Source organism: Amborella trichopoda, chromosome 7 (genome assembly GCF_054954075.1).
Source record: "Amborella trichopoda isolate Santa Cruz 75 chromosome 7, AtrichopodaSantaCruz75HAP2 v2.0, whole genome shotgun sequence".
In the NCBI taxonomy this organism is placed as follows: Eukaryota; Viridiplantae; Streptophyta; class Magnoliopsida; order Amborellales; family Amborellaceae; genus Amborella; species Amborella trichopoda.
In genome coordinates, this window is record NC_142342.1 from 9467676 (window position 1) to 9495165 (window position 27490).

General features: G+C 38.0%; 2 protein-coding genes across 51 annotated transcripts; both read right to left on the reverse strand.

Annotated features, from left to right (window-relative positions):
* LOC18444105 (RNI-like superfamily protein) lies at positions 1-27490 on the reverse strand. 50 transcript variants are annotated; one of them, XM_088871772.1, is made up of 19 exons: positions 27360-27490; positions 23731-23819; positions 22597-22661; positions 22392-22509; positions 21160-21278; positions 20973-21081; positions 20807-20880; positions 19298-19397; positions 15522-15564; positions 9332-9394; positions 8812-9038; positions 3832-3952; positions 3503-3600; positions 3199-3312; positions 2926-3096; positions 2167-2313; positions 1917-2062; positions 1208-1382; positions 1-518 (listed from the first exon to the last, which is right to left on the reverse strand). In XM_088871772.1, the coding sequence occupies exons 2-18, from the start codon at positions 23748-23750 to the stop codon at positions 1231-1233; spliced, it is 1887 nt and encodes a 628-aa protein (XP_088727898.1). In that variant the 5' UTR covers positions 23751-23819; positions 27360-27490; the 3' UTR covers positions 1-518; positions 1208-1230. The 50 variants fall into 50 exon arrangements, 49 of the variants coding, with proteins under 49 accessions (XP_088727898.1, XP_088727900.1, XP_088727894.1 ...); XM_088871774.1 differs by having other exon boundaries at positions 1-521; XM_088871768.1 differs by having other exon boundaries at positions 2926-3099.
* Positions 23821-27353, reverse strand: LOC18444104 (Pentatricopeptide repeat (PPR-like) superfamily protein). Its single transcript, XM_011628782.3, has one exon. It carries the CDS (start codon positions 27068-27070, stop codon positions 24824-24826), a length of 2247 nt encoding a protein of 748 aa, XP_011627084.2. The 5' UTR covers positions 27071-27353; the 3' UTR covers positions 23821-24823.

A 27490-nucleotide genomic window follows, 5' to 3' on the forward strand; every position in this document is an offset into this window, starting at 1 on the left:
TTTTGACAGGCAAGAATTTATAAAACACAAATGAATAAGATACAAAGACAAGTTAATGGTGCAAATGCTGAAAACTAATCAATCAACAAATAATCCCAAAACCCAACACCATGCTTAGATAACCCCAGATTAGGTAACTGATTTCATATCAAGTTTGCCCCTCCAGAAACATTACATATATCAGATGTATCACATATGGTATGATGCACTCCTAGAATACCACCCAAGCTCTTCTTCTCTCATCCATTCGATGAGATTCATAGTGAACTCTTCCTCAATCATTTGATCCCAAATAAGGTCGCACTTATCTCAAACATGTGGATTTTTTCAATTGTGGTGATTTTCAATTGGATTTCACCCAATCTGGAGACTTCACTCTAGAGGGATCCCGTAAGTTGTGGTGCAGTTGATATTGGGTGCATCTAAATATGGGGATTTATAATCCCTCTAGAGTGAAGTCTCCCTACTCCTTCAGGCCTTGTCCCATGCTGAGGATTGGAAAACACAACCATGAAAATCTGCTATCCTCAAACCCAGAAGAGAAGGTTGATAAGTCTGTTGATCTCCCAATGGCAATAATTTAAAATATGACACATTTTCATCATATTGTAAAGCTTTATCAACATAATAGGGGCAGGTATATGCTTAAGCTAATAAAAGTTATGGGTTCAAATGAGAACTCATGCAATTATTTTTATATTTTTCTTTTTCATTCCATTTATTGATTGATTTTAAAGTCATACTTTTTTTACATACTTTTATTGTCCCAAAAATGACGCCATATTTTATGCACAAGTGATGTGACATTTTGTTAGCAACAAAAGAACACATGCTGATACTGCTACATTACACATTTTCTGCAAATCGCGGAATTAAATTCCATAGTATTTGTGGCCTTTTTTCTTTCAATATTATTCTTGGATCACCTCCAAGAGCCAATCTTGACACTCCGTTATTAACCCTTTTGCCTCTGCCTTCCCACCATTTGCCCCAAGCAGAAAACCAAAGCAGCACCCAATATGTATGCATATATTGTATTGTCAGTATGCACACGTGTGTGACGTGCTTTGAGCATCTTATTTCCAACTATATCACAATATAGATAATGAATGTATTTGTCAAAACTACCTTATCTAAAATAGATCACTTCAGGAACGAATAGCTGAATAATTGAAGAAAACTACATAATTATCACTAGAACTCGTACCAGCAACTGTGACACTGGCTGCATTATGGATCATCGTCATAAGATACTCTGGGTATGGGTGATGATGGAAAGAGCACAACAGGTTCTCCCATATTTTGGAACTCATCAAACATTGAAGCAATCTTTGATTGGCAAAGCCCCGGATTTCCAGTCAAGTCTAATCGTTTCAACTTACCTGAAGAAAGACATAAATTATAATCATTAACTAACTTGATAACACTCTGCTGTCATTTTTATCACATACATATTTCATAACATATTGATGAATATTATATCAAAGAAATTAGTATGAATAGAAGCAGCAAGACCAATCAGTCCAGAATTCTGGCACTTCTGCCAATATAAACCAAATCAGGGGAAAGTTTCTAATTCTTGACCTTCATATCCCCTTCCGTAAAGAAACCTTTTGCAATGTAACATCAGACCAAGAAACAATACAGTTCTAGCATAAATGAGGCAAAAGAATAGAAGAATTCAAATATACTTCGGTGATCTGAATTGGTAACCACCATGGATCAAGCATATATACTAAACTGGCCAGACTGACTCAGATTAGTCAGAGCCACAGAGAAATATAGCTGAGATTGTAAAATATAGAATCCGATCACAAAAAAGGCGAGAGGGAAGCAACAAAATCAGTACAGCAACTTTGTCCTTACAAAGCCAGAAAAAAGAAAAGCAATTAGGTCAGCAATCAAAAGAAGGATACCCTTTGATTGCCTTAAAGCAGCATGTATCAGAGGCAAAGATTCTTGGGGCACAAAATTATAACTGGCATCAACCGAAAGCAGGTCAGGAGACCGTAAAATGAGCTGGGAGACAAAAGTTGAAGTTCCAATTCCCCCACGATTCTTGCTGCAATAAATAATCAGATAAAAAAATAGGCCTAGAAAGCATATCTATTTTTAAGTATCTCTTTAACATGAAAAAAGCAGGCTGAGATAAAACCCATGGCTAACCTCAGATTTATATGGGCTAATTCTAGGTTGCTCGGCAATGCTTTTGCAAAGTCAGTGAGACCAGAACAGTCAAGCCCAATTGCTTCGATATCGAGCCTTCGGATACATGACGCTTCCAAGAAGTTCCCCAGAGGGATCACTGCACGACTGTAATAATGCGCATTGAGCAGGGTTTTAAAACTCAGCCGAGTTGATTTTAACTTGGCCAAATTCTTTTTTATATTTTATCCATCTTTTTTGGACTATTAGTTTTGTTTATAGTTTAGTTTGCTTTTTCCCTCTTTTTTTTAACAATTTATTGTTGTTGTTGTCGTTTGGTTTTTTTTATTTTTTATTTTTTATTTTTTATTAGCCCTTTCTTGGGCTTGTACACTACTCGGACAAGTCACCTTGGACTCGCCCACGTTACCTGGCTCAGGAAGGACCCAAGTCCCGAGTCTGAGCCGAGTAACTTGAACCTTCACATTAACTTAATCCTAACGAAGTAAAGGAAAATATAATATAATCCAATGGACTAAAGGAAACCTTAGTCCACTAGGTTCATCACTGCCCAATGAATTGATGAGTGGTGATGGAGACAGGCAGTCCCACCAAAACAGGACCTGACCCCTACGCTCAGTCCTCCCCTGGGATAACTTTCCATCACTTCATTGGATGGTGATGCCCCAATTGTCTATTGTTTCCTGTGTCTGTTGGATTGGAATATAGTCGTCTAAAAACAACATGCAGTTTACTAATAAGGATGACTGAAACCGTTACCTGCCAAGGTAATTATATGCAATTGAAAGAGCTGTTAAATGTCCACAAGAGGTGGAGAAAATATCTAGAAATTGGGTTGCTCCTACAGAGGAGAGATCACAATTATCCACCTTTATATCCACCAGAGGGCAGGGCCTTTCAGAAGCTTCTTTGAAACTTGGAACTAAAATCCTGCTTCACTTCCATTCACTCTCAGATAAAAATAAAGGGAGAAGGAAGGGAGAGAGAGAGAGAGAGAGAGAGAGAGAGAGAGAGAGAGAGATGCCAACTGACCCAATGCCATCATCCCCTATGGGATTCTCACTTATATCCAAGCTCTGCAACTGGGGTGTGTGAATCAAAAGGTATTTAAGGCATTCTGCATGTTCTGTGCCTAGATTATTTCCCCTGATGCAATGGCATAACTCAGCTCATGGAATATCGTTATCAAACAAAAAGCAGGAATCATCCAAATATAGCATATAACTCGTAAAAATGGATGCAATTCCAAGACATGCAACCTAACTCTGCTTAGTCACCATAAGTAGACACAGGCCTAGGCCCAAAACTATAAGAAGATCATGCTCTAATCAGTTACCTTAAATTGAGAACACGTAATTCTTTAAGTGAGTAATCAACTCCTGAAGATGAGAGAAAGCAAGGTAGGAGTCTTCCATTGGCACTACAACCTGGAATCTGCAATGAGTGCATGCTTTTCACTAAGATCTTGCATGCATATCTATTATTTGTTCATCAATCCATATTCATTTATACATACATATAAGAAACATGTATGTGTCTATATCTATCTATCTAATCAATATGCACAAACGTATGCATGTATGTGTTGTTTGCGCATGAGTGTGCATGTGTGTGCCTATGTGATGATTCAAGAATTGCATGCTTATAAACCGATGTATCACTTACCTTATTGACAGATGGCTCATGAGCAGATAAGCTAGATTTCGAATCATGGATCATGTCCAACAGCGTTTGTGCAAATTTAAATTCAAGGCCACTATCACAGATGTTCAATGAATACAATGACCTGGCACACAAGTAAGCAAGCATCAATTTCAACATTGTAGTGAGAGTGGTGCATCCAGAACCATGCGGGTGAAATACCTGATCACTGACAGGTTTTAACTTCTATTTTTCTACCTAACTTTAATTTAGCATTCCTTTCAAAGTATTTCTTAGAGATTCACTTATAAAGAAAAAATATTTCATTATTCCTTTTTTTCTTGAAAAAGAAAAATATTTTGTTTACATTGTACGAATCTGTGGATCTTTTTCTCTCTATGCCTAAAGCCTCTACCCTTACAACGCCTTCCAATGCCCCAGCCCATCCTTCAATAAAAAGTTCCAAACACCACTCGAATTTAATTTTTATTTCTTCAAAGTATGAGGAGTCCCAACAAGCTTCCTATTCTACCCCAGTTTAACCAGCTTAAAAGAAACCCCAAAAGATTCCACTTCTCCCCTATTCCATACTGCATCAATGGTTCTCGGCCACATGAATTTCAAGACCTTTTTGGACAGTTCTGCAATAGTTACATAGCGACTTGAGAGCATTGTAGTCATCTCTGAGTTCTTCTATGTTTCATGGATATGGATAATGGTGTTAGTGGCGGAAAAGGGGTGTCAGATTCTTTGAATCTTAAAAAACATGATTTAGCAACTGGCTACATATATTAGGTTTTGGTGGGTCAGCAGATGCACCAATTCAAGTGTGGTCTCCTTCCAAAAATCATCTCATAGATAGATTTCAGATCTAAAATTTAATTGGTCAATATCCTTGGTCATGAATCTAGAAGAAAAAAGATTTTAAACCACAAAAATATATTATTTTAGACTTGCTTTTGAAACTTTCTGGACTATTGATTTTAAATCTTTTGCAATAATCTCCTTTTAAGGATAAATTCCATCTTTTCTGATTTATGCTTGTGGTGGTCGAGATTATAGACTTGTGAAATTTTAGGAATGAGGCATCACTTGAATAGAATCACATTTAAACTTCTCTCCATAAATATTTTCTTAATACACCACTCTAATGGTGATTTTTGAAAACCCCACTCCCAAAATTTTGACAACAAAATAACCTTCATTTGTGTTCCTATCATATTGAAGATAGAGATAATAAAGGTAATTTTAGATTCCAGCCCTGGGTATTAGGAAAGCATCAAGAGTGTGGATATTAGGAGAGCATCAAGAGAGAGAGAATCTCAATAAAACTTAACTTCCATTTCCACAGAGTATGAAAATTATCTCTATTGTCCATTCCCTGAAATTGAGAATAATACATCTTATGGACATGTATGGAACAATGTCTGATGACCAAGATTCAATCTCCAGGATATGGATGGTCAACATTTATGCGCACCATTTTATTTTCAATCTCTTTTTCTTTTTTTTTTCCCAAATCCCTTTAATTTGAAATTCTGGGGGGATATGACCTACCCTAGATGCACCAAAATAAAATATAAAAAAATAAGACGCTCAAAAATATTGAACCAAATGCCACGACCCTTGTCATTGAATGATAGAGGTCCACTGGTTCAAACTGGTAAAAAATAAATGTTCAAAATATAATATTATATTATAGGATTCTTTTGGGAGATGAATCCACCACATCCTGGGAAGAATCTAGACATCGGATTCCATGTGTTTACGTGTCTCAAGAAACCTCTCTTCAGGATTCTTTGAAAAGGAGAATCCAATTGCGTCCATGCTGTAGCGATACCTGTGTCCAGCTGTATCTGGCATGGGTATGACACCTAGGGTGAAGAATACAAGCAATGTAGGAGGATTATCTCATGTGCATCTTTGCCCAGTATAATATATTATTAGATGAATGGTACATACAGTCCTCATTTGAGGTTTTAAGCACATAAATGAGAAAACAACATCTCCTTTTGAGCTTTTTCACCAATCCTTTCCCATATTAACATGGTATCAAATGGTTTAAGCCCTGAAAGCAACATTAAAAAGCACAAGGAGACAATTAGCTGCTGAAAGATGACGTTGCCGGATACTAGAAGTCACAGACACTATGCTCATGGTATTGATATTAATTTTTGTTTCTCACCTACAAGGCTAAATCTTTGTGTTCCTCAACTCATGAGGGATGAAAGAGTGATGGCACCCATTGACAATGTGCTTAGGGCCAACATTATATTCCACTCATGTCGAACCAATGAAACTCAATTAACATTTCAAATGATCTTTTCTTTTTTTTTCCTTGATTAACATTTCCCATGGTCAATGGACCAACACCCATGATTTCATCAATGTATGTGCAGAAACTTCACACAGCTATACAAATAAAGATGCTGCTCTCGAGGTATTTGGGAGCATTAGTGATCCCAGCACTTCATTATTTCATCGAAGCACTTGATCTTTTAAATGGTTATTTGTGATAAAATATTTTGCCAATTCTTAGCATTACATGTTTGCTTTCTAATTACTAAAGTTCATAAACATTAACTTTCACCCAAACGTTTATTTTAGATAACCAATGTTTTAAAGCTTGCCTCAGCCAAGGTATGTGGCCCTTGGCCAAGGCGAGTAACTAGGCCGAGTCCAAGTGGAATCGACCAAGTTATGTCCACCCCAAGAATCATCATCACCACCAACAAAGCCTTTTCCCAACTATTTTAGGTCGGCTACACGAATTCTAGTCTACCATTCTGCTCTATCAAGTGTCATACCCTCAGTGAAACCATAAGTCTCTTTACTCATTACTTCCAGCCATATCCTTTTGGGCCTACCGCTCACCCTTTTTTAGTCTTCCACTTGAACAACTCACACCTCCTAACAGGTGCCTAATTGCGCTTGCGCTGCACATGGCAAGCCCACTTAAGTCTACTTTCTCTCATCTTATCGCCTATTGGAGACACACTTAAGTTCTCCCGAATGTATTAATTTCGAGTTCTATTCTTTCTTGTCTTACCACTCATCCAGCTCAACATCCTCAACTTAGCTGCACTCACCCTATAGGTATGTTGTTTCTTGACCACCCCACATTCATCTTTTGCTCCACCAAAAATCAAGATTTTCATGTGGATAACTCTTTCTTAGAGAGTCCTCACGGTGGACCAGCCCCAAAGATGGGGTATCTGGGTGCTACCGGCCACAATACCCCTTATACTATCCGCTGTCCAGTCTTTCCCTTGGGCGAAGGCAGGCATTTTGTTGTGGAAATCCGTGGTGGCAGCCTCTCTATGGGCCATATGGAATGAACGAAACAATCAAATATTCCGGGGAGAGCACACTTCCTGGTACAACACCTTTGTCAAACTCAAATCCTCGGTGATGTTTTGGGGGACAAACCACAAGGCCTTCAAAGGAGTATCCAGTACTGCCTTTTTCAGAATTGGGAGGCTACACTCCATTATAACCGAAAGCGTCCATCCAGGGCAGAATTATGGAGACCTCCCGCCCAAGGCACTTTCAAGCTAAACTTCGACGGATGTTCCCTAGCTATCCCAGGACCATCGGGAGCTGATGTACTTCTCAGAGAGCACCTTGGCCATACTGATTCTACGGAAGCATAATCCATTGCACTCTTGGAATGCCTCAAACTAATCCAACCTCTCATATTAGTGTCTCTTACGATTGAGGGAGAGTCCAAAAATGTGATTACTTGGGCTTCTACCTCTACCCCTCCCTAGTGGCATTTGGCTCACCTTTTTTATGAGATCAATCACCTTTGCAGGGATATGCTAAGCTTATGGAAACATACTTGGAGGGAGGGTAATCAAGCGGCACTGACATCAAGGATAAGGAAAGAGCTATGCTGCTGTAGAGAAAGGAATTCGACAGGTCTCTCCCACCCGTACTGATGAATGCCTTTCTACGCAAACCCTAGCTAAAGAAGCGGCAACCATGGATGGCTCATAAACTACTGTTTTTGGAGTGGCGTCTTATTTGGGTTGCTTTCTTTGTAATATTCTTTGAGAAGGCCTTTTGGTTTTTTATTTTCTTTCTTGTTCTCAATGTACTTTGGAGCATCCACGCTGCGGATAGCCCATCTTATCAATTTAAGGTAAACTTTATCAAAAAAAACATTCCGCCCCATAAAGCAAAGCTGGTCTCACAACTGTCGTATAGAACTTCCCCTTCAACTTCATTAGTATACGGCGATCACATAAAACTCCAGTTGTACATCTCTGCTTTTCCCTTCCAGTTCTAATTCTATGTGTGACATCTTCCATGTCCACCCCAACAATATGTTTAAAATAAAAAAAAAGAAGTAAAAAATTGAAAAAAAATAGTTAAAAATCAGCAAAAATAAAATGAGGTAATAGAAATCATTAGTTGACTAAAGAATATGGAAAACGTTAATACAAGATGGATTATTTAAAATTTCGATTTGTGCCTTGAATATTTCATAACAAAAAAAAAAGGAAAAATAAGAAAAATCTTAAAAATCAACCAATTCATCTAAAATCATATCTCTAAATAATACAATGGTATTTTCCATTTTTGTTCATTTTTAACTAGTATTATTTTTTAAGGGTTTTTTTGGTGCCCAGCGAGTTGTGCACCCCAACTCACCTTCGCCCCGAGTTACTTGGCAGAGTACGAGTGGACTTGGCCAGCTCTAAAAACACTGCCAATAATTGTTCACAGACTTTCCCTTTTATATTATTCCTAATAATCCACAATTTGAATATCTTATCATCGTTTACATAAAGCAATTTATGACTAAGTTCACAGAGAGTAAAAAGTAGAATGACACTTTGTCATATGTGTAAGAAAATGAGCATTTCAGTATTTATTACTCCTACAAAGTTGAAGTACAGTAATGCACCCTTTCAAGTTATAGATGAGTCCAAGTAACACACATGCCTTTATAAAATAGACCCTTAACAATCGAGGGAAACATTAGAATATGATGCATACCTTCCCGACAAGAGAAAAGATAGAAAACCAAATGGGAAAGTTGTGTTTCCCATAAAAAAGCTTGAAGATTTGATCGATAAGTGTTGGATTCCGTGCATTGGGTTCCCCTTGTCATAAAGAGAATAAGAAATATCGTTCAAAGCAGATGCTGACAGTTTGCAATGAATGAATTCCAGAGACAACAACGTCGTGACATTCTGGTTTAAGAGTTTGCGTGCTCCATCAACCTGTGCAGAGATTTTTCAAATTGTCATCTTGAAAGTGAAGCTAAGCAAAAGAACAAGACTTTGTTCATCAAAGATTGACTTGAACCAGGAATAAACCTATCACTTGCGCTTTTTTTTCTTATTCAATAATGGTCTATAATAATGATTTCAGAAAAGGTCACTACAATGGCAAAAACTTCATTGAAAATGAGAAAAATTTTCTTAGGTTCAAAGAGTGAATGCCAAATTACTTGGTTAAACTTCATTACCAAGAAAAAACACAAGGGTGCACAAAGTTTGTAAGTATCGCATACATGATTTCTAGATTTGATTCCTCGGAACACAATCCCCTGCAGCCTGCTATCCCTTAGAAGGTTCTGCCAAAAGTTACACAATAGACAGACAATGATTTAAATTTTTCTAAATCGACAATTCTGGATTTACTAACAGAACAGGTGTTGCAATTAAACTTCATCCATCGAATAGCTCTCATACAAAGTTTAATCATATAATAATATTTAAGTATTACCCTTAGTATTTTATGACTAACAACTCTGTCACAGTGCAAAACCTTTTCCTCTTCTCTTTATTAAATTTTTCTTGGCAGTGATCAAGTTAAACACCAAAAGTCTTTAGCTGATATATACAGTGAATTTAGAGCTCTTGTTTAAATTTTGGTTCATATATGATTTAAGCAGCAACCTCCAATGTCCATAGTGAACAGTGTATCATCTTCAATTTCCAAGATGTAATACTCAAGTCTATACTGAAAGATGTGGGCAGGTTCCAGGTTATAAATTTAAAAAATTTCTATTTTTTATTAATTGCTGAAAATTATACTCACATGTGCCACAAATACCGCCAAATAAACTATATTCAAACTGAATCGTCATCATCATTATTATCATCCAAGCCTTATCCCAATTATGTGGGGTCAGCTACATGAATCTTGTTCTTCCATTCTTCTCTATCTCATACCCATAGTAAGACCAAAAGTCACTATATCTTTTCTCACTACTTCTATCCATGTCTTTGTGGGCCTTCTCCTTGCCCTTTTAGAGCCTTCCACTTGCACCAGATTGCACCTCCTAATTGGTGTTGTATTGGGTCTACGCTGCACATGGCCAGCTCACCTAAATCTACTTTCCCTCATTTTATCGCCTATTAAAGCCACACCAAAGTTCCCTTGCATTATTCATTCTGAATTCTATCATTTCTTGTCTTGCCACTCATCCATCTCAACATCCTCATCCCAGCTATGCTCATCCTATGGATATGTTGTTTCTTGACCGCCCAATATTCTGTCCCTTACAATATGGCTGGTCTTATAGCCATCCTATAGAACTTCCCCTTTGATCTCAATGGTATGCGGCGATCACATAAAACTCTAGATGCACATCTCCACTTCGCCTACCTAGCTCTAATTCTATATGTGACATCTAAATCTCTACATTCTCCTGAATTATCGACCCTAGATATCATAAGCAATTTCTTTTAAGTATTTCTTGACCATATCCTAACTAATTCCTCATTTATACCCCTATTATTTCTAAACTTGCATTCCATATATTATCTTAGTTTGGCTAATTTTAAAACCTTTAAATTCTAGAGCATCCCTCTATTGTTCTAATTTTGTGTTGACGCCACAGTCTCATCAATCAAAACTATGTCATCTGTGAACAACATACATTACATTACCTAATCTTGTAGGTTCTTGGTTAACTCGTTCGCAGCCAAAACAAAGAGATATGGGCACAGCGCCGACTCCTGATGTAGGCCCATGGTTACTGAGAACTTATTTGTCCCTTTACTAGTTGTTTACATACTAGTTAACGATCCCTCGTGTATATCATTCACTATGTCAATATAGTCTCTAGTGACTCCTTTCTTTTCTAACACCTACTAAATTAAATCTTTATGTGTCCTATTGTATGCTTTCTCTAAATCAATAAAGACCATGTGGAGGTCTTTTCCCTTTATCCTAACTTCTCAATAAATTGCCTAAGAAGGAAAATAGCTTGAATAGTTGACCTCCCTGGCATAAAATCGAACTGATTTTCTAATATACTTGTTCCATGCCTTAGTTGTTGCTCAACTACTCTCTCCCACAGCTTCATAGTGTGACTCATAAGTTTAATCCCTCGATAATTTGTACAATATCGTATGCCCCTTTTGTTCTTGTAAATAGGTGCCACAATACTTTTTTTCATTTGTCTGGGATTTTCTTTGTTCTCAGCACCTTGTTAAATAGCTTGGCAAGCTAGCATATACCAGTCTCCCCCATGCACTTCCAAACCGTTATACCATCTGGTCCTAAAACATTTCCTATCTTCATCTTTTCTCAAAGCTTCTTTCATTTTAGATGTCCTAATCCTGCTAATGTTACTATGACCTCTGCCCTCATTTATGTCAAACTTTCCTCCTAATGTCGTGCTCTTATAGTGTTCATTGTTTAACAATTTTTGAAAATAAATTCTCTACCTTCGTTGACCTCATCAGCTTTCACCAGGATCCTCTAATCCTCACTCTTACTGCATCTAATGTGATCCAAATCCTTACACTTCCTCACTCTCACTTTTGATAGTTTGAAGGCATCTTTTTTAGCTTCTCATGTCCCTAGTTTATTGTATAAATTATCATATGCTTTAAGTTTAGCCTTACTTGCTATTTTCTTAGGGTACGTTTGGTTCTTACGTAGATATTCCCCAAGAAATATTTACATATGTAAAGACTTTACCTGTGTAAATATTTGCATATGCATTCTTTTATTAGTAGAAGCACTGTGTAAACAATTTCATATGTTTGGTAGCACTGTGTACATATTTGCATAGCAGTTCTATCTTTGATCAGCTTGGGAGAATCACTTGCTAAGCGCTTTCTCTCATTTGCATTAACTTGGGGGTTGGGAAATGAAGAAGGGAAAGCAGTTTTACTCTCGGTAGAGTAATTTTTACCAACTGAATTGTCATAATCATCAGACACAGAAGTTGGTTCCTCTTGTAAATGGTCCCCAGTGACTGGCATACTAGCATAGGCTTAGAAGTATCTGAAGTTCTGAACAAGTAGCACTACCATGAGAAGTAGTCCCGTTGTCCTACAACATCCATGACTACATACACTTTGTCCAGAACCCCGCCAATTTTCATTGGAGCAAGGTAAGCAAAAGCACATAGGGTTGTCAATGGGCTATGTACATGCAAATTTAAAGATTTTCGATGTATATATATATATAAATAACCAGGCGACCTTTGAGAGAACCCATATGGCCATGATGACATTTTTCCATAAACACGAGCTCCATGAGGGTGCCTATACATAACTTGGTGAGCTCCCTACGATTATTGAAAATCTTATCAGAACCAAAATAAGAACCATCATGAAACAAAAAATCTTGATCAGCCTCATAAGCCAGGATACCGCAGGTGTCTATGTGAGCTCGTTTTCCTCAAAGCATGTGGGGTCTAAAGAACCCATCATGAATGTAATCCTCCATGCAGTTTGATGGACCCTCATCTGGATACATAGGTTCAGTTCGTCGACCCCTTGGAAACCCATCACTTCGACGTGGCACTTGATCTGGCAGTGAGTAAAACTCATCAAAATTCCTCCCTTCGTGGTCGTGCATCTCATACATAGGAGGTTCTTTTGGTCAAAATCCCAAGGCAATTGTCGGAATCTTGCTGAATCTCAGTTTCTCAGCAACAAATCAACCAGAGTTCTGCAATTTCACCGAAAAACTACCAATTTGGCCGATAGGGTTTTCTGAATCCACCTGAATTCTGAATATCTGTGGTTCAAGTAATGAACACAGAGGGCTTAGAAAGAGAGAAAGATGAGGGTCATGGGGATGGTTTCTATAAGGGAGAGAGAGAGAAAGAGACATGAGGGCTGTTGGTGCCTCCCCAGGTTTCAGACGCAGAGGGTGCTTACCTTGCAGGGTTTGTGTGAACTTCTGAGTGTGTGTGTGTAAGCAAGAGAGAGAGAGAGAGAGAGGAGAGCCATTGGTGCTCGTAGAGCTCTGTGCTTTAGTGAGAGCTTCTGAGAGAGAGAGAGAGAGAGAGAGAGAGAGGAGAGCTGTTGGTGCTCGCAGTGTTGGGGTTTAGAGAGACAGAGGGTCGATGGATAGGGTTCGTGAGAGAGAGAGACGAGGGTCTCGCAAAGGGATAGGGATAGGGTTAGCGAGAGAGAGACGAGGGTCACGGGAGTGGTTTAGGTGGATTTGATAAAAACATTTCAGGTCCGGTGTGCAAACCGAAGCATGGGGAATAATTCCCCATGTAAATAGTTGTGGTTTCATATTATCATGTATTAGGCCCTTTCATGGTAAACTATTTTACCATGCTATTTTATTTGCATATATATTTGAACAAACCAAACATATGAAACACAATTTACATATGTAAATACTTCCCGGGAAATATTCATGCACAAACCAAATGTACCCTTAGTGTTTTTCTCAGTATTTTTATATTCTTCTAAGTTTTGATCAATTCTATTACATTGCCAAGCTTTATAAACTAAATACAAACGGAATTGATAATTTCTAAGTTTTGATCATTTTATATTCAAACTGATAATTTTAAAAAGCATAAATAGACAAGGACAACATAACATAAAATTAAATAACTAAGGGAAGACTATCTGACTTTTGCCAAGGGTTATTCCCTTAGGGCTTACACACTCCCCACCTGATCACCTGACAAATGGCGCACCTGATTGCAGACACTATTGAATCCACCAACTAAATCAGGTGCAGACACTATTGAATCCACCAACTACAATTGGGAAACACCTCTGAAATACCCTTATCTGAAAACCTATGGAGTTGAGAGTATGGGCTACAACTGGGGTTTCACAAAGAACCCTTTCTAATGCCACAAGATGGCACCTCCCCTATCTAAAATTAAGGCTGGGCATGCCCCTCTTCTTGGCTCTCTTTTTGAGGTGCATGCCACCCCACACACTTATGGGGTGCGGCATGCTACCCTTGTAGAGAGAAGAGAGAGGAGCAAGAGAGCGATGTAGGTGGCATGGAGGAGAGAGAATGAAGGGAGGTCCTCCTATTTAGGCCTCAAGGGTCCTAGGAAGTCCCAATTCAGCAGTATCCAAAATATTTAGGTAATATGTGGGGTGTGAGAGTATAAATCTCAACCATTTATCCCTAAATCAGTCATCATGATTAAGGAAGAAAATTAGGAACCATTTATCATGATTAAGGGAGAAAATTTGGAACCTTATCCCCTAAGATGTGACGTATATCCACTTCTAATCAATCTAGACCTATCACATATCAAATTTATCTTCTAGAATAGTCTAGCATAATCTACAAGTTCACAGGTTAAAAAAAAAAGTCTAGAATAATCTACATAAATACCCCTTTGGGGTTTTTTTGAGTTTAAAAATAGTTTTACAATTCTGAAAAATATCCATAAATCACATAAACACTTATTTGGTTGAAAACTACATTCCTGGAATTCATTAAAAAACAAAACACATAGAAATACTACATAGAAATGGATTGGAATCATATTGGTCAAAACATTTGCAATAGTCAAGGCACTCCACCCATGCCATGAGCTATGATCCACTATTGTCTTCTCAAACCAATGTAACAAGACCCATTACCAACAGTCAAGTGCAGGGGCTCATGATTGGCATGTCAAAGCTAGCCAATAAACAATGAAACCATACTCCCAGTATGTGGATTATAGGTTCCTTCCTTAAGAGCTAGTAAGAATGCACATATCACTATAGTGCAAGGGGGCTCTCTCTATGCACATGTACATGTCCCTCTATATAGGGTTGCTTCTCAAAAATGCGGTTGTCCTATGTACATTTCCGCACAAAAGTTTCGTCGAGAATTTGGCCCTCGCTCTTATAGGCCCTTCCTCCGCTCACAGGAGACCACACAACCCTCTATATAGGGTTGCTTCCCAAAAATGCGGTTGTCCTATGTACATTGCCACACAAAAGTTTCGTTGAGAATTTGGAGTTTCGTTGAGAATTTGGCCCTCACTCTCACAGGCTTCCTCCGCTCACAGGAGACCACACAACTCTCTTGACTCACAAACAACATCTTTGGCATCTCTACGACCTCCACAAGGGATGACTCACAATAAACCCTCAACGATAGTGCCCATGCTCAGTAAAGGGTTTTGGACAATGACTTGGGCCATAAACTGCCCAACCCTAGGTCAAGTCAAATGCATACTCTCACACTGAAGTGCAAAATCCATAATAATTAACTGCATTTACATGCTCTCTAGGCTTTTAAAGACCACAAACCCCAACACACAACACTTGCATATGATCCTCAAGAGAATCTGAATTTCTTTTAAGTCAATAGCACTGTAATAGTTTTGAAAGTAAATTGAATTCGTTTGGGATGTACTCAATATTGATAGCATATCACCTTAATATATGCAGCCACCACTTGGATCTCACAATTCTATATGAGAAAGGGGATGTATTTCTATTAAATGATCAAAATAATCTAGTACTTACACATGTTTCCTCAACACAAAGGACATTTTGAAGCTTCACAAATCTGTGAATAGAGGGAAAACGATCAATACACAATTTTTCCGCCACTGTTATTGAATTCACCTTAATAGAGCAAGACTACTAGCTTTGTAAGAAAAAAAGGATCTTGTAATCCAAGAAACTGACTCAATAACAGAAGAACTTCTCTTGGTAAACATCATGGACATGTAACAAAGGATAAAATGCATGTATGAATACAACAATCAAAACAGATATCGCCAAGGGAGGTAGGAACACATGGAATAACTGTAAAATAACATCAAATGTGCACATAGAAATCAAATTCAAAATAAGCAAGGCATCCCCCTCAAGGAGTATTTATTCTAGTACATATTTAATCCCACTAGTTGATGTACAAACACAAACAATAAAAAGTATGGTGCAAATTACTGTTCTCCTTTGGTTCCTAAGTTTCTATAATGTCATGTATTAAGGATCCACTCGCACAATCAAAGAGAAAGAGAGAACAAAGAAACGGGACAGCATCTCCTTGACACCAACACGTGTGATGTTCTCTCTAGAACTAGAGTAGTAAGACCAAGTAGGGGCTCTTTACCCTGTAAGCAAAGAAGTTGATTCGCATAATGGCTTCAGTGAGGAGATGATCACTAATATTGCAGGAAACTGGCATGATTGTTGCTTTTTCTAGAATTGAATCTACGTCAACTTTGATATGCAGTTCCATCATGAAAGAGAACTCATAGGAATTGATATAGGTGCTCATTTGTCACATGAACCAAAGTGGGTGCCAACACATTGATCGCATAAAACATCATGCATGTGATTATGTATTTCTCTTGAGTTTAGTGATGATACTCACACTGTCCTGTTGTTGTATCACTTATATTATTTAAATGTCCTGTGTTGTCACTGTTATGAGCTTAGCATTCAATCCTGAGGAAAAATGACTTGATTCATAACTTAATAGCATTGTCATGTTTAATTTTATAACATAAAACGATCTAAAATTGAGAAATTTTTTGAATAACTTCTAAATATGTAAGATGGATAAGCTGTTTAGAATAGTTGAATATAGATTTCATGAATTACATATACATCCTATAATTTAATCGATGGCTTATGTGTGCATGCACACTTATATGTATTCGGTAGGTTAGTGGTGGAATTCAAACCCCGGATATGGTGCTGCAAGTGTCAAGACCCAAGCCATTCAAGCCCCATTCCAATCCCTACTCAATCTAGAAATATCAGTGTTTTAGATATCTTGAGGACTGTTGCATCTGTAACATCATAGAAACAAAGTGCTAAATATGAGACCATCAAACTAAACTTCGTTAGTTGTGGTGAATTAAATCTGCTAACCTAAACAGAGTTTCTGAGTTACATGTATGGCATTATATTACTAAGAAGGTCAACCATGGCATGATATCTTACTATTTTTGTGTGTGTCAACATCAGGTGAAAAAATGCTTTCCTGGTCTCTCTTGCATGAAAAGGAGATTGTGCTCATGACAGGCACCATTCCTCACTCCCTTTCAGAAGAATATAGAGTTACTTAAGAAGCAGGATGTAGCCATTCACCTGCCTCCTCTCCCCCAATCTTGTGGAAAGAAAAGCACCCTCTCTCTTATCTCTTGCAATTATTTGCAGAATCATTCTATTATTCTATTTTTGAGAAAATTATTCAGTTACAAATATTTGTGGTTCCTCAATCATCTTTCTACATTTTAGAGTGCCCCTTACGAATTGGAATATCTGTTGTCAAAATTACCCCCTGGAGTATAGCTAGCATGGAATATTTTGTACTCAAGTATGTGCAACTTAAATACAATTGGATTAGAAGAGAAAATTAGTAGTTCCCAATAAGCAAACTGAACACATTGGACCCTTGTGATGCGAAGTTTCTTTTTAATGACCAAGGGCCCATGAGTTGAGGATTCAAAAAATGTTTTCCTTGTCTCTCTTGCATGAAAAGGAAATTGTGCTCATGACACCATTCCTCACTCCCTTTCAGAAGAATATAGAGTTACTTAAGAAGCAGTATGAAGCCATTCACCTGCCTCCTCTCCCCCAACCTTGTGGAAAGAAAAGCACCCTCTCTCTTATCTCTTGTAATTATTTGCAGAATCATTCTATTATTCTATTTTTGAGAAAATTATTCAGTTACAAATATTTGTGGTTCCTCAATCATCTTTCAACATTTTAGACTGCCTCTTGCAAATTGGAATATCTGTTGTCCAAATTACCCTCTGGTGTCTAAATAGCATGGAATGTTTTGATGTTTACTCAAGTATGTGCAACTTAAATTGGTAGTTCCCAATAAGCAAACTGAACACATTGTACCCTTGTGATGCAAAGTCTCTTTTAATGATCAAGGGCCCATGAGTTGAGGATTCAAATAACACAGTCTGAGTTGGCTCTGGGGTAAAAGTGGGATGCTATCAGTATTCCCATCTGCCCCCTTTCTCTCTCTACTCGATTATTTCACCCCCCCAGATCCCCTCTTCCTCATCTTCCCTTCGCCCCATTTACCCCTCTTGCTTCTTTTTTTCCCTTCACCCTCATCCCTTCCCTCTCGCCTCTCTTATTCTCTGCTCTCTGCTCTTCTCTCTTTGCTCTCACTTTCTTATGGTTGTACCTCGCCGACGGTTTTTTCTATAAAAAAAAATTATGAAAGAAGAAAAGGAGAAGAAAAAGGAAAAAAAAAAAAGAGAAACAAAAAAAGAAAGAGAAGGAAAAAAGAAAAACAAGCAAAACAAAGGAAAAAAAAAATAAGAGAGAAAACGACGTGATTTATAACTATTTATCTCTCAAATCCCCTTCTTCCCTCTCTATCTAAACCTTTCAATCTGTATCCTACTGATTTCCCTCCCTTCGTCTTCCTTACCCCTCCCTCCTCTACTCTGGTCACCTCCCATGTTCATCCACTCCTCTCACATTACCCACTTCTCCTCCAATCTCTCCTTCTCTCTCGCACTCTCATCCCTCTCCTCTTCACCTTCTTTCTCTCTCTTGTTTCTCTTCTTCCCCCCCCTCTTCCCTCCTCCCTTACCTCTTTTACTCCGTCTGCTCTCTGCTCTTTCTTTTCAAAATTCTTTTGGTTGTGCTTCACCGACGCCTCTACCACAAGATTCAGAAGGCTTGGCTAAAGCCCCTGCCCCTACTAGATGGGGCTGCTGCCCCAATTAGATAGTGCTGCTGCATTTTCTCGTGAAAAGACCTTGCCTTGCCAAATCTGATGCCCCATTTAGACGATGCTGCTGCCTTTCCTCATAAGATGTCCGTGCCTTGCCTAAGCTGTTGCCCCTTGAATAAGACCGCCTTTGATTTCTTTAGCAACTCAGCTCCTGGTTTTTTCTGTAGTGTTTATTTTATCTTAGCTTGTTCGCTCTGTTCTCCCCCCCCAACTGACTCTCACCCTCTTTTACCCCCCTATTTCTCCTATCTCATCTTCTCCTTCTATTCTGTATTCTGAGGACCCTGTGGGCTGCCTCTACATTAATTAATTGTAATGTATTTTTGCTACTTTGATAAAGTCAACCACTTCTCCAAAAAAAAAACAAGGATACGCAAAAGGTGTGGGAACATAATAACTTCAAGAACCCCCTTAGTCTCCTTGACGCTCATAAAAAAAAGAAAGAAAGAAAAAATTCCTTGCATGGAATGGAACAAGTCTTTCAGACAATATGAAAACTATAAATTCCTTATTGATCCGAGGACACCTTGTCAGTCAGAGGAAAAGAATGGAAATTTCAAGTACAAAGTAAACTACTTACCTCGCATAACGCCCATATTGTTGGCAATTATAAGATAACTTTGAACGGTCATAACTTGTACTAGGAATCCCCATCTTGGATCCAGTGTGCTCCATGGGAACTGAAAATGTTGACTAAAGCAAAATGACTACAAAATGAAAAATTAAACTGAAAATGAACAGCACAAAGAAGTTTCCCCAAAGGTTCAAGAGAAAGCCCTAAATTATATATATGTTTCATCACGAGCAAGTCTCATTCCTTGTTACATATGTGAGAAAATTGAATCATGGTAAATTCATATGGTAGGAATATGATTAGCACTATCATGTGCTATTTAAATAGCTGTGCAATGCTGAAAGTGGTAGGGTTCTGGCTCTCCATCTCATCTGTGTGCATATTGAGTGTCTCTCAACACCTTCAGAGATATGTAATAACACACAACGCACAAAGATATCCTCATATGTTAAGCAACATCAATGAGACTCAATATGCAAATGGATGAGATGTAGAGCCAGAAGCCTCCCGCTTCAATCATGCACAGTAATGTAAAAGCACATGACAGGCTAGTGCCGCTAGTCATATTCTTACCATACGAATTTGCCATGAATCCATTTGCTAATATCCAAAATGGTGATTAAGACTTGCTCAAGTGGAAACTTATCCAGTCCCAATTTCATAATTACACTCATAAGTAGGATGATACAGAACAATATAAATATTATGAAAAACGGAAAACAAGATTTACCAATTAAGCTCTTGTACATGACATTTTCATCTTGGATATTCATATTGTCAAAAAGGAAAAGCAAAATCTATCACTGAAGCTCTTGTACATGACATTCATCTTGGAATTTCATGACAATATGAACATCTAATCAGTTTGAAACTACTACTTAGAAGAAGTTCAAAACAGCTGATTTGATTGAATGTAATGGACACAGTGGAATGTAATCATATCCTCGCCTTTAATGGTGTTACTGAATCACGAGGAATATCTAAAAACGTGTTGAAAGAAAGGTTTCGGGCTCTTGACTTGGTCATTAAGGATGTAAAGAAGCAGTATGATGTCCAGGTTGGAATCCCACTGCTTAGCATACCTACCCATAAGAATAAAAAAAGCATGGGAAAGCCTTAAAAGGCATACAATCCTCGTTTCCCATGCCTAAAGACCTATAAATCTACATGCATACCAATCTCACTTCTTTCCGTACACTCTGCCCCTACGTTTAGTCTAAGAATACCGCCCTATAAACTTTCCAAAATGCCCCAATACCACCTACTACCAACTTTCAGTTATCCTTGATTAGGAATTAAAGTAGTGGTTGCACTAACCTTTGTTTTAAAATGTGGTCAAATTTGCATACAAATGCTACTATCACACTGTTTCACTAGATATTGGCAATGGCACCAAGAAAATAGTTGGTACCCAAGAAATAGAGAAATAAGACACACCTTTACTGCATTTTAAATTTTAAGGTTCATCAAATGGAAGGAGCTAAAGGGAAAGAGTATGTAGATATTCTCTCTTACCAAGCAAAGTGATATCTCCAATACAACCTTGAAAATTAGGCAATAACGCCTGAGCAGCTGCTTCATCAAGGCAACTGGAAGGGTTCCATTAAAAAAATTTATATTAAAAACTATAGTCCTTAAGTTTCTACTATATCAACTCAAACATAGGCTTCATTGGACTTACTGTTGTAGGTGAGCTTCCCAATACATCTGCTGCCAGTTGCTGGCATCCTCGGAGTTTCCCTTACTATCTTGCATTAACATAGAATCAATCCATTGGACCTGCTTTCCACCTTGAGGCCACCTTGCCTTTAACAAAGCCTTCCATGCCATACTAAAACTATTGTCTAATTGAATCAGGAAATCATCACCTGTCAAAGGAAATTTTCCTTCGCTTCGATGCCCAAAGCTCTCATCAAATCTAGCACGCTTTCTAACATTTTCATTGGTATTGGATGTTAGAGGATCCCTGGCACAACAATTTCGCAACCTACAAAAGAGACAATGAAAACAATTCTAGACAACATAACTCAAACTAAAAGGTTTCTGTTATAAGTACAATGTTGGTGCTGATAATCTATATAATGACGGTTGCAGTAACATGAAAGTTCAGCATCCAAACCTAGTAATTCATGTTTCATTTGTTCACAACTGAAAATTTATTGAGGCACATGCCTCATGACACAGCAAGTTGACTCATTTGAGTCACATACGTCACTTGATGGCCCTGAAGAAATCAATCTCAATTTCAAGTGAATGATAGATCCTAAGCCTCTTTTGAGGACTCCAAGCAGCTCAGCAGCTTGCCCAGTAAAGGGTACCATTTCTTAAGAACAAGAGTCTCAGATTTCAACCTTGATTACTGAGAATGACTACTTAATATGAAATTACAAACATCAAGGCAATAAATGCAGAATAAATCAAATATGATGCACATATATGTGTTTGAGCTGTGCATGTACATAACTCCATAAGTATCACAAACTTTCTCACGCTCCCACAGCAATAAATGCTTTCAAATAGAGGCAAAGACCCTGAAAACTAAACCCTTAAAAGAAAAAAAAGTTCTACATGAGATCCCATAAATCGATTTTCTGTAGAAAACCAAGAAATTTTATTTAATCAAGATTCATGCAATATGGGTTCAGGTTCATAGCTCAAAACCACCACAACCACCCCACCCCCGCCAACAGAAAAAAAAAAGAAAAAAGAAAAAAAAGAGAAAAAGGCACAAAAAAAAACCCACCCTACACCCAAAAACAAAGCAAAAAAGCATATTCCCATCGAAATTCATGATAAAAAAAATTACTCAATGCTGGATAATCATATTAGTTACACCAATTCATTAAACAATAACTATACCAACTATGAAACTTTCTCTTCAGGGATCGGCAAACAGTATCTATAAGATTTAAATGTGACAATGAAGGTAGACAACTAGAGAAAACCCACACCACATTTATTTAAAGATGCTATGCTAAAGCAGTCACATTTAAGACTTGGTCTGAACAGTCCTGTATGCTCAAGAACTATTCATATTTCCAACACAGTCCAAGTAAGATTAAAAGTAAAACTTATTCTTTGAGAAAGACATTCTGCAGACCTTAAGTAGCTAACCAGCTCATCCTGTAGCTCTTGCAAGGCTGATGGGGTCAGGCACAGCAATAAGTCATCATATAAATCTGATGGGAGTTCAGATATGTGATGTAATTCATACTTTCCTGAGACCACCAAAAATGAATTATAGCCACTTATCTTTCAATAATAACCACTAAAATGTCCACAAAGCATCCAAGAGTAGAACATACCACCAATAATGGTTGATGCAAGTGCATTTGTACAAAGGGATAAAAGAGAAGGCCTCTCTCCCATCCTAGCATGATTAAGAAGTTCATGTCAAAAATCATTTCTTGAATAGAAAAAAGCTAATGAATTGGAAATAATGCACAAAATACAAATGCAATTGCATGGTTTGTTTTTAAGATCACATTGTTTATCGAATACAATACAAACCCAATCATCATTGCACAGTTATAAGGATTTAAGGAACTTCAAGAAAGTAACTTCTTGTAAGCTAAATTGTTTTTGAGAAGGCGACTTCTTGTAAGCTAAATTGTTTGCACACAGCGTCCAAGTTGTAAATGGCCCTTCAATTTATTTGAAAATACATATAACCTAAATGACATCAATTTTAGAATGAAGACAATTAAAATTTCAAAATGATTTTGTTAAAGAGTTAATAGCATCAACAATATATTCATATTGGGATTGTATACAATAAGACCGCTCACTTTTAGTATAAGGAGGTCACAATCACTCGCAGTCATTGGACATGAAATCCGACATATTCAAGTGTGTCACAACATTCGAGAAATTTATTTTGGACCCAGTCAGTGGCATATCCCCAATCATCCAATTTCGCAACAAACAGTTAATAATAATTGTGACCTGCTTACAAGAAAAGTAAATGTTATTGTATAGAATCCCAATCTCAAGTATAACTATTAACCCGATCATTAATGACATTGGCTACTTTCCCAACTTGTCGGCTAGATTAATGTGATTGAAGAACAATGGAAACAATGAGAGATGTGAGGGGCCATCACAAGAAGATGAAAGCATCATTAGATTAGTATGCACACAAATCTACATAGCGGGTAATGACCACAACGCCCTTGGACATTTCTATAATAAATGAAAATAAAAACTATGTATAACTAAAACAAATATCATGTAAAAGAACACCCCAACTAACAATCCACTAACTGATGAGTCAAGGTCCAGAAACATCAGTATGCCAACTAAGACTGATGTCCCAAATCTGAAGCAGCATGGACAAAGACATATGGCTCAAGTGAGGATAAGGAAGAATAATATAAATTCTGATCAATATACTTTGCACATGTATAATAATAATACTATGAACATTTGTTAGACTTAACGAGGTAAAAGGAGATGCCATTCTTGCCGCTACCCCTGGGGATTCATTTTGTTCCTCCTATGCAGCTTCTCTTTAATGAAGCATTATCATCTGTTACAAAAATTTATGTTCAACAGCATTAACATGGGTCTAGGGAGATATTGAAGATACAAAACAAATGTGACAGCAGAATTGAAGAACAAGGGTATTCATACAAGTTATTATGAACAAAGACTTGATAAAAGGGAAACGAAAAAAGCCAAAAAGGAATAGAAATAGACTTGCAGTCAGAAACTAATGACAACCAAAGAGCCATATAAAGCCAAAGAAAGTCTGAAGACTCAAAATAATAAACTAAATATCTGAAGACTGCATATGAACTAGCTCAACCTAGTTAATGTCTGAGAGAAATGAAATATTCTTGCTAAATCTTGTCTCCTCTAAGATACTCTTTCAGAACCACCATAAGGAAGAGTCACTAGCTCATCAGATAGCATTTAGGAAGTCCTCTTCTTTTATCAAATGATCTGAAAAGCCAACAGCCATCATCCTCAAAATGTCAATAAGTCGCCTAGCCTCAGTATTCATTAGTCCAATCATCATCATCATAGCCTTCTCACAATTAATTGGGGTTGGCACCCCAGTATCCATTAGTCCAATATGCCCAACATTTCCAGAAGACTTCACTAAGTAACCAAAACTGCCAAGAAAGAATGACATCTGGAACTTTTACTTAAGTTAGAAAGGGGAACTGAGCAGGACCGCTGCTCTTTGGTAAAAGAATCCATGACTATGCTCCCAACTGTTCGAGTATGCTGTAAATTACGTTTCTTGAAGGGTAATTCTGCCAAATTAAATGGCAGTTATGTGTATCTTATAATCTGCATTGGCATTGCACCTTCTCACATAAGTCGAGAACATCAGCAATGAGGTAGAGAGTCCAAATTTTGAAAAATGATAGAAAGAATGCCTTCTCTCTCTATAACGTCATGTCTTCCGACCTTTGAGAGAAACTTACGCCAAATACACCAATATCTTGAATACAAAGGTTCTTCCTAACTAGAGTGGTATATTGAATACAATCTAACAAAGAAATTACTATTGATAGGCCCTCCTTATGGCCATAGAGAATTGATTTCTTTCTCTTCCTTGTCCACAACAGGTGTATTATCAGGTACATAACCTACAGCTCCCATTTTTTGAGTTAAATCCTCAAGAATTGCATAGACTTCATCCAATCCAGGTTGAGAATCGAACCCTGCTTTGAACATGTACACCTTCTTCTTCACCTCAATCCAACTTTGTCCAGCTTCTTTCTTCAAGCCTTTTGTCTTAGACAATATCCTCACCTTGGCAGATTCCTCCCACCTCCCACAAGAAGCATATATATTTGAAAGCAACATGTAGCTCCCAGTAGTATCTGGTTCAAGCTCAAAGAGGTGTTGAGCAATCTCTTCAGCCATTGTAACATTCTTATGAATTCGACAAGAGTGAAGCAATGCCCCCCATATACAAGGATTGGGTTCCAATGGCATGTTTTTCACAAAATCTCTAGCCTCAACTAAAAAACCAGCACGCCCAAGGAGATCAACCATGCAAGCATAATGCTCCAGCCATGGTTTTAGCTTAAATTCATTAGTCATCCTATCGAACAATTCATGACCCTCCTTAACCAAGCCAGAACGGCTACAAGCAGATAAGACTGCAACAAATGTGAGATGGTCTGGACTTAGACCAGCTTGAAACATCCGGTCGAAGAGGCATAGAGCTTCTATACCGTATCCATGCATCCCATACCCAGCTATCATTGAGTTCCATGAAACAATGTCTTTGTTAGTCATCCTATTAAATACCATGCACCCATATTCTAGGCTCCCACACTTGGTGTACAAGTGAATTAGACCATTACCCAAAAGTGGGTTTGAGCAGTGAAGGCCCTTAACTAGATGACCATGGATCTCCTTGCCATGATCCAAGGCAGCCAAGTCCGCCAGAACTGATAGCATTGTTGCCATAGTTACTGAATTGGGCTCAATGCCAGCCATTTGCATTTGGCGAAAAAGCTCCAAGGCCTTCTCTCCATTCCCTTTCGAGGCAAACCCATTAATAACTGAACTCCAAGTGACCACATTGGGTCTCAATTCCTTCTTTTTTTCGATTTCCAACTGAGAGAAAAGCTCAAAAGCCTTGTGACAATAACCCACCAAAGCATAACAAGAAATCATAGCATTCCATGTCACCAAGTCCTTTTCACCCATCTCTTGGAATATTGCCTTGGCATCATCCATGACTCCACATGTTCCATACATATCAACAAGGGAGTTATTTACACACATAAGGTGTTCAAATCCACCCCTGATAACATAGCCATGGATCTCCTTACCCTTGTTCAATGCAGATAATCTTGAGCAAACAGACAGAACCACTGCAACTATTTCCCCATTCAGCAATGCTCCTAAAGTCCTCATCTTGACAAACAAGCATAGAGCTTGATCATAATGAGCACATCGAGAATGGGCTGATATCAAAGACGTCCATGTAATGGAGTTTGGCTTCAATTTCCCTGAAACCATCCTTTCAAAAAGAGCAAGAGCCCTGCCACAATCCAAATTAGAAACATAACCAGACATCAATATATTCCACGAGATGACATCTCTCAGAGGCATCCTCTCAAATATACTGGCTGCAATGTCCATTCTTCCAAGTCTACTATACATTCCAATCAATCCATTAGCCACATGGAGTCGAAGCTCCAAACCCACTTGCACCAAATCGTCATGGACCTTCCTGCACTCCTCCACTGACCCAGTTGCAGAGCAAGATCTTATAATCAGAGGAAAGGTGAACCCATCTCCACAAACTCCATTTGCAGCCATTAGGTGATACATTCTCATGGCTTCATTGAAATTTCCATGGCAAACATATGCTCTGATAATGGCATTCCAAGATAGAATTTTGGGGTTCCGTATAGAGTTGAAAGCCATTCTAGAGTCTATGAGGAGACCAAGCCTATCGTACATGGCAATGACCTTAGCCTGAAGGAACGCATATTGGTCGAATCCAGTGATTATGGCATGTACATGGGTTTGTTTTGCTTCTTGAATTGCATTCATGGATGCACATACTTCCATAAGAATATCGAATAAGTCAGTGTTCTCGGAGAAAGTGTTATCAGGCCTTCTATGATTGATCATGGACATGAGCTCATGAAGCTCTCTTCTATTACATGGGGTGTGTTCACTACGACTGGTTTCTGTAAATTTTCTAGCGAGAGGAAGAAAAGAAGGCAGTTTGACAAAATGGGTCCTCAGAGAATAAGAGAGATGTACCGGTTTGAGGAAGTGAAAATGAATGGGAAGCATTATTTGGATTTGGGTCCAAGCTCTATCATTCGTTTTCAAAACTGGTAAACAAAATTTGATGACAGAACATTCACAAGTTCACAGCAACCTCTATCTCTCTACTCGTATCATCATATCTCTCTCTCCATTAAAAATCAGAGCAAACTCAGTTATGGAACAGAATTCACTATAAGACACGACATAGCAGAAATGGAGAACACAATCTCTATGCATTAGACCCATAAAAAAAAAATTGTTTTTCTACGCACTTGTATAAGACCAGAAAATAAATTGTGGGTATAATTAGTACCTGGGACAAAGCCTATGTGAATTGAGATTTGGAGCTTCCGATGCCATTACCAGAGAAAATCTCTCTCTCTCTCTCTCTCTCTAGCAGTCAATTGATGTTTTGTCGTCGTTGTGAATGCCCATTAGGCTCCT

Coding starts and splice junctions, on each gene's coding strand:
- LOC18444104 (XM_011628782.3), bottom strand. CDS start 27,070: ATGCTTCCCATTCATTTTCACTTCCTCAAACCGGTACATCTCTCTTAT.
- LOC18444105 (XM_020673562.2), bottom strand. CDS start 27,406: ATGGCATCGGAAGCTCCAAATCTCAATTCACATAGGCTTTGTCCCAG. Junction 22,662..27,359: donor TCACATAGGCTTTGTCCCAG/GTACTAATTATA, acceptor TAATCATGCTAG/GATGGGAGAGAGGCCTTCTC. Junction 9,039..9,331: donor GAATCAAATCTAGAAATCAT/GTATGCGATACT, acceptor ATCTCTGCACAG/GTTGATGGAGCACGCAAACT.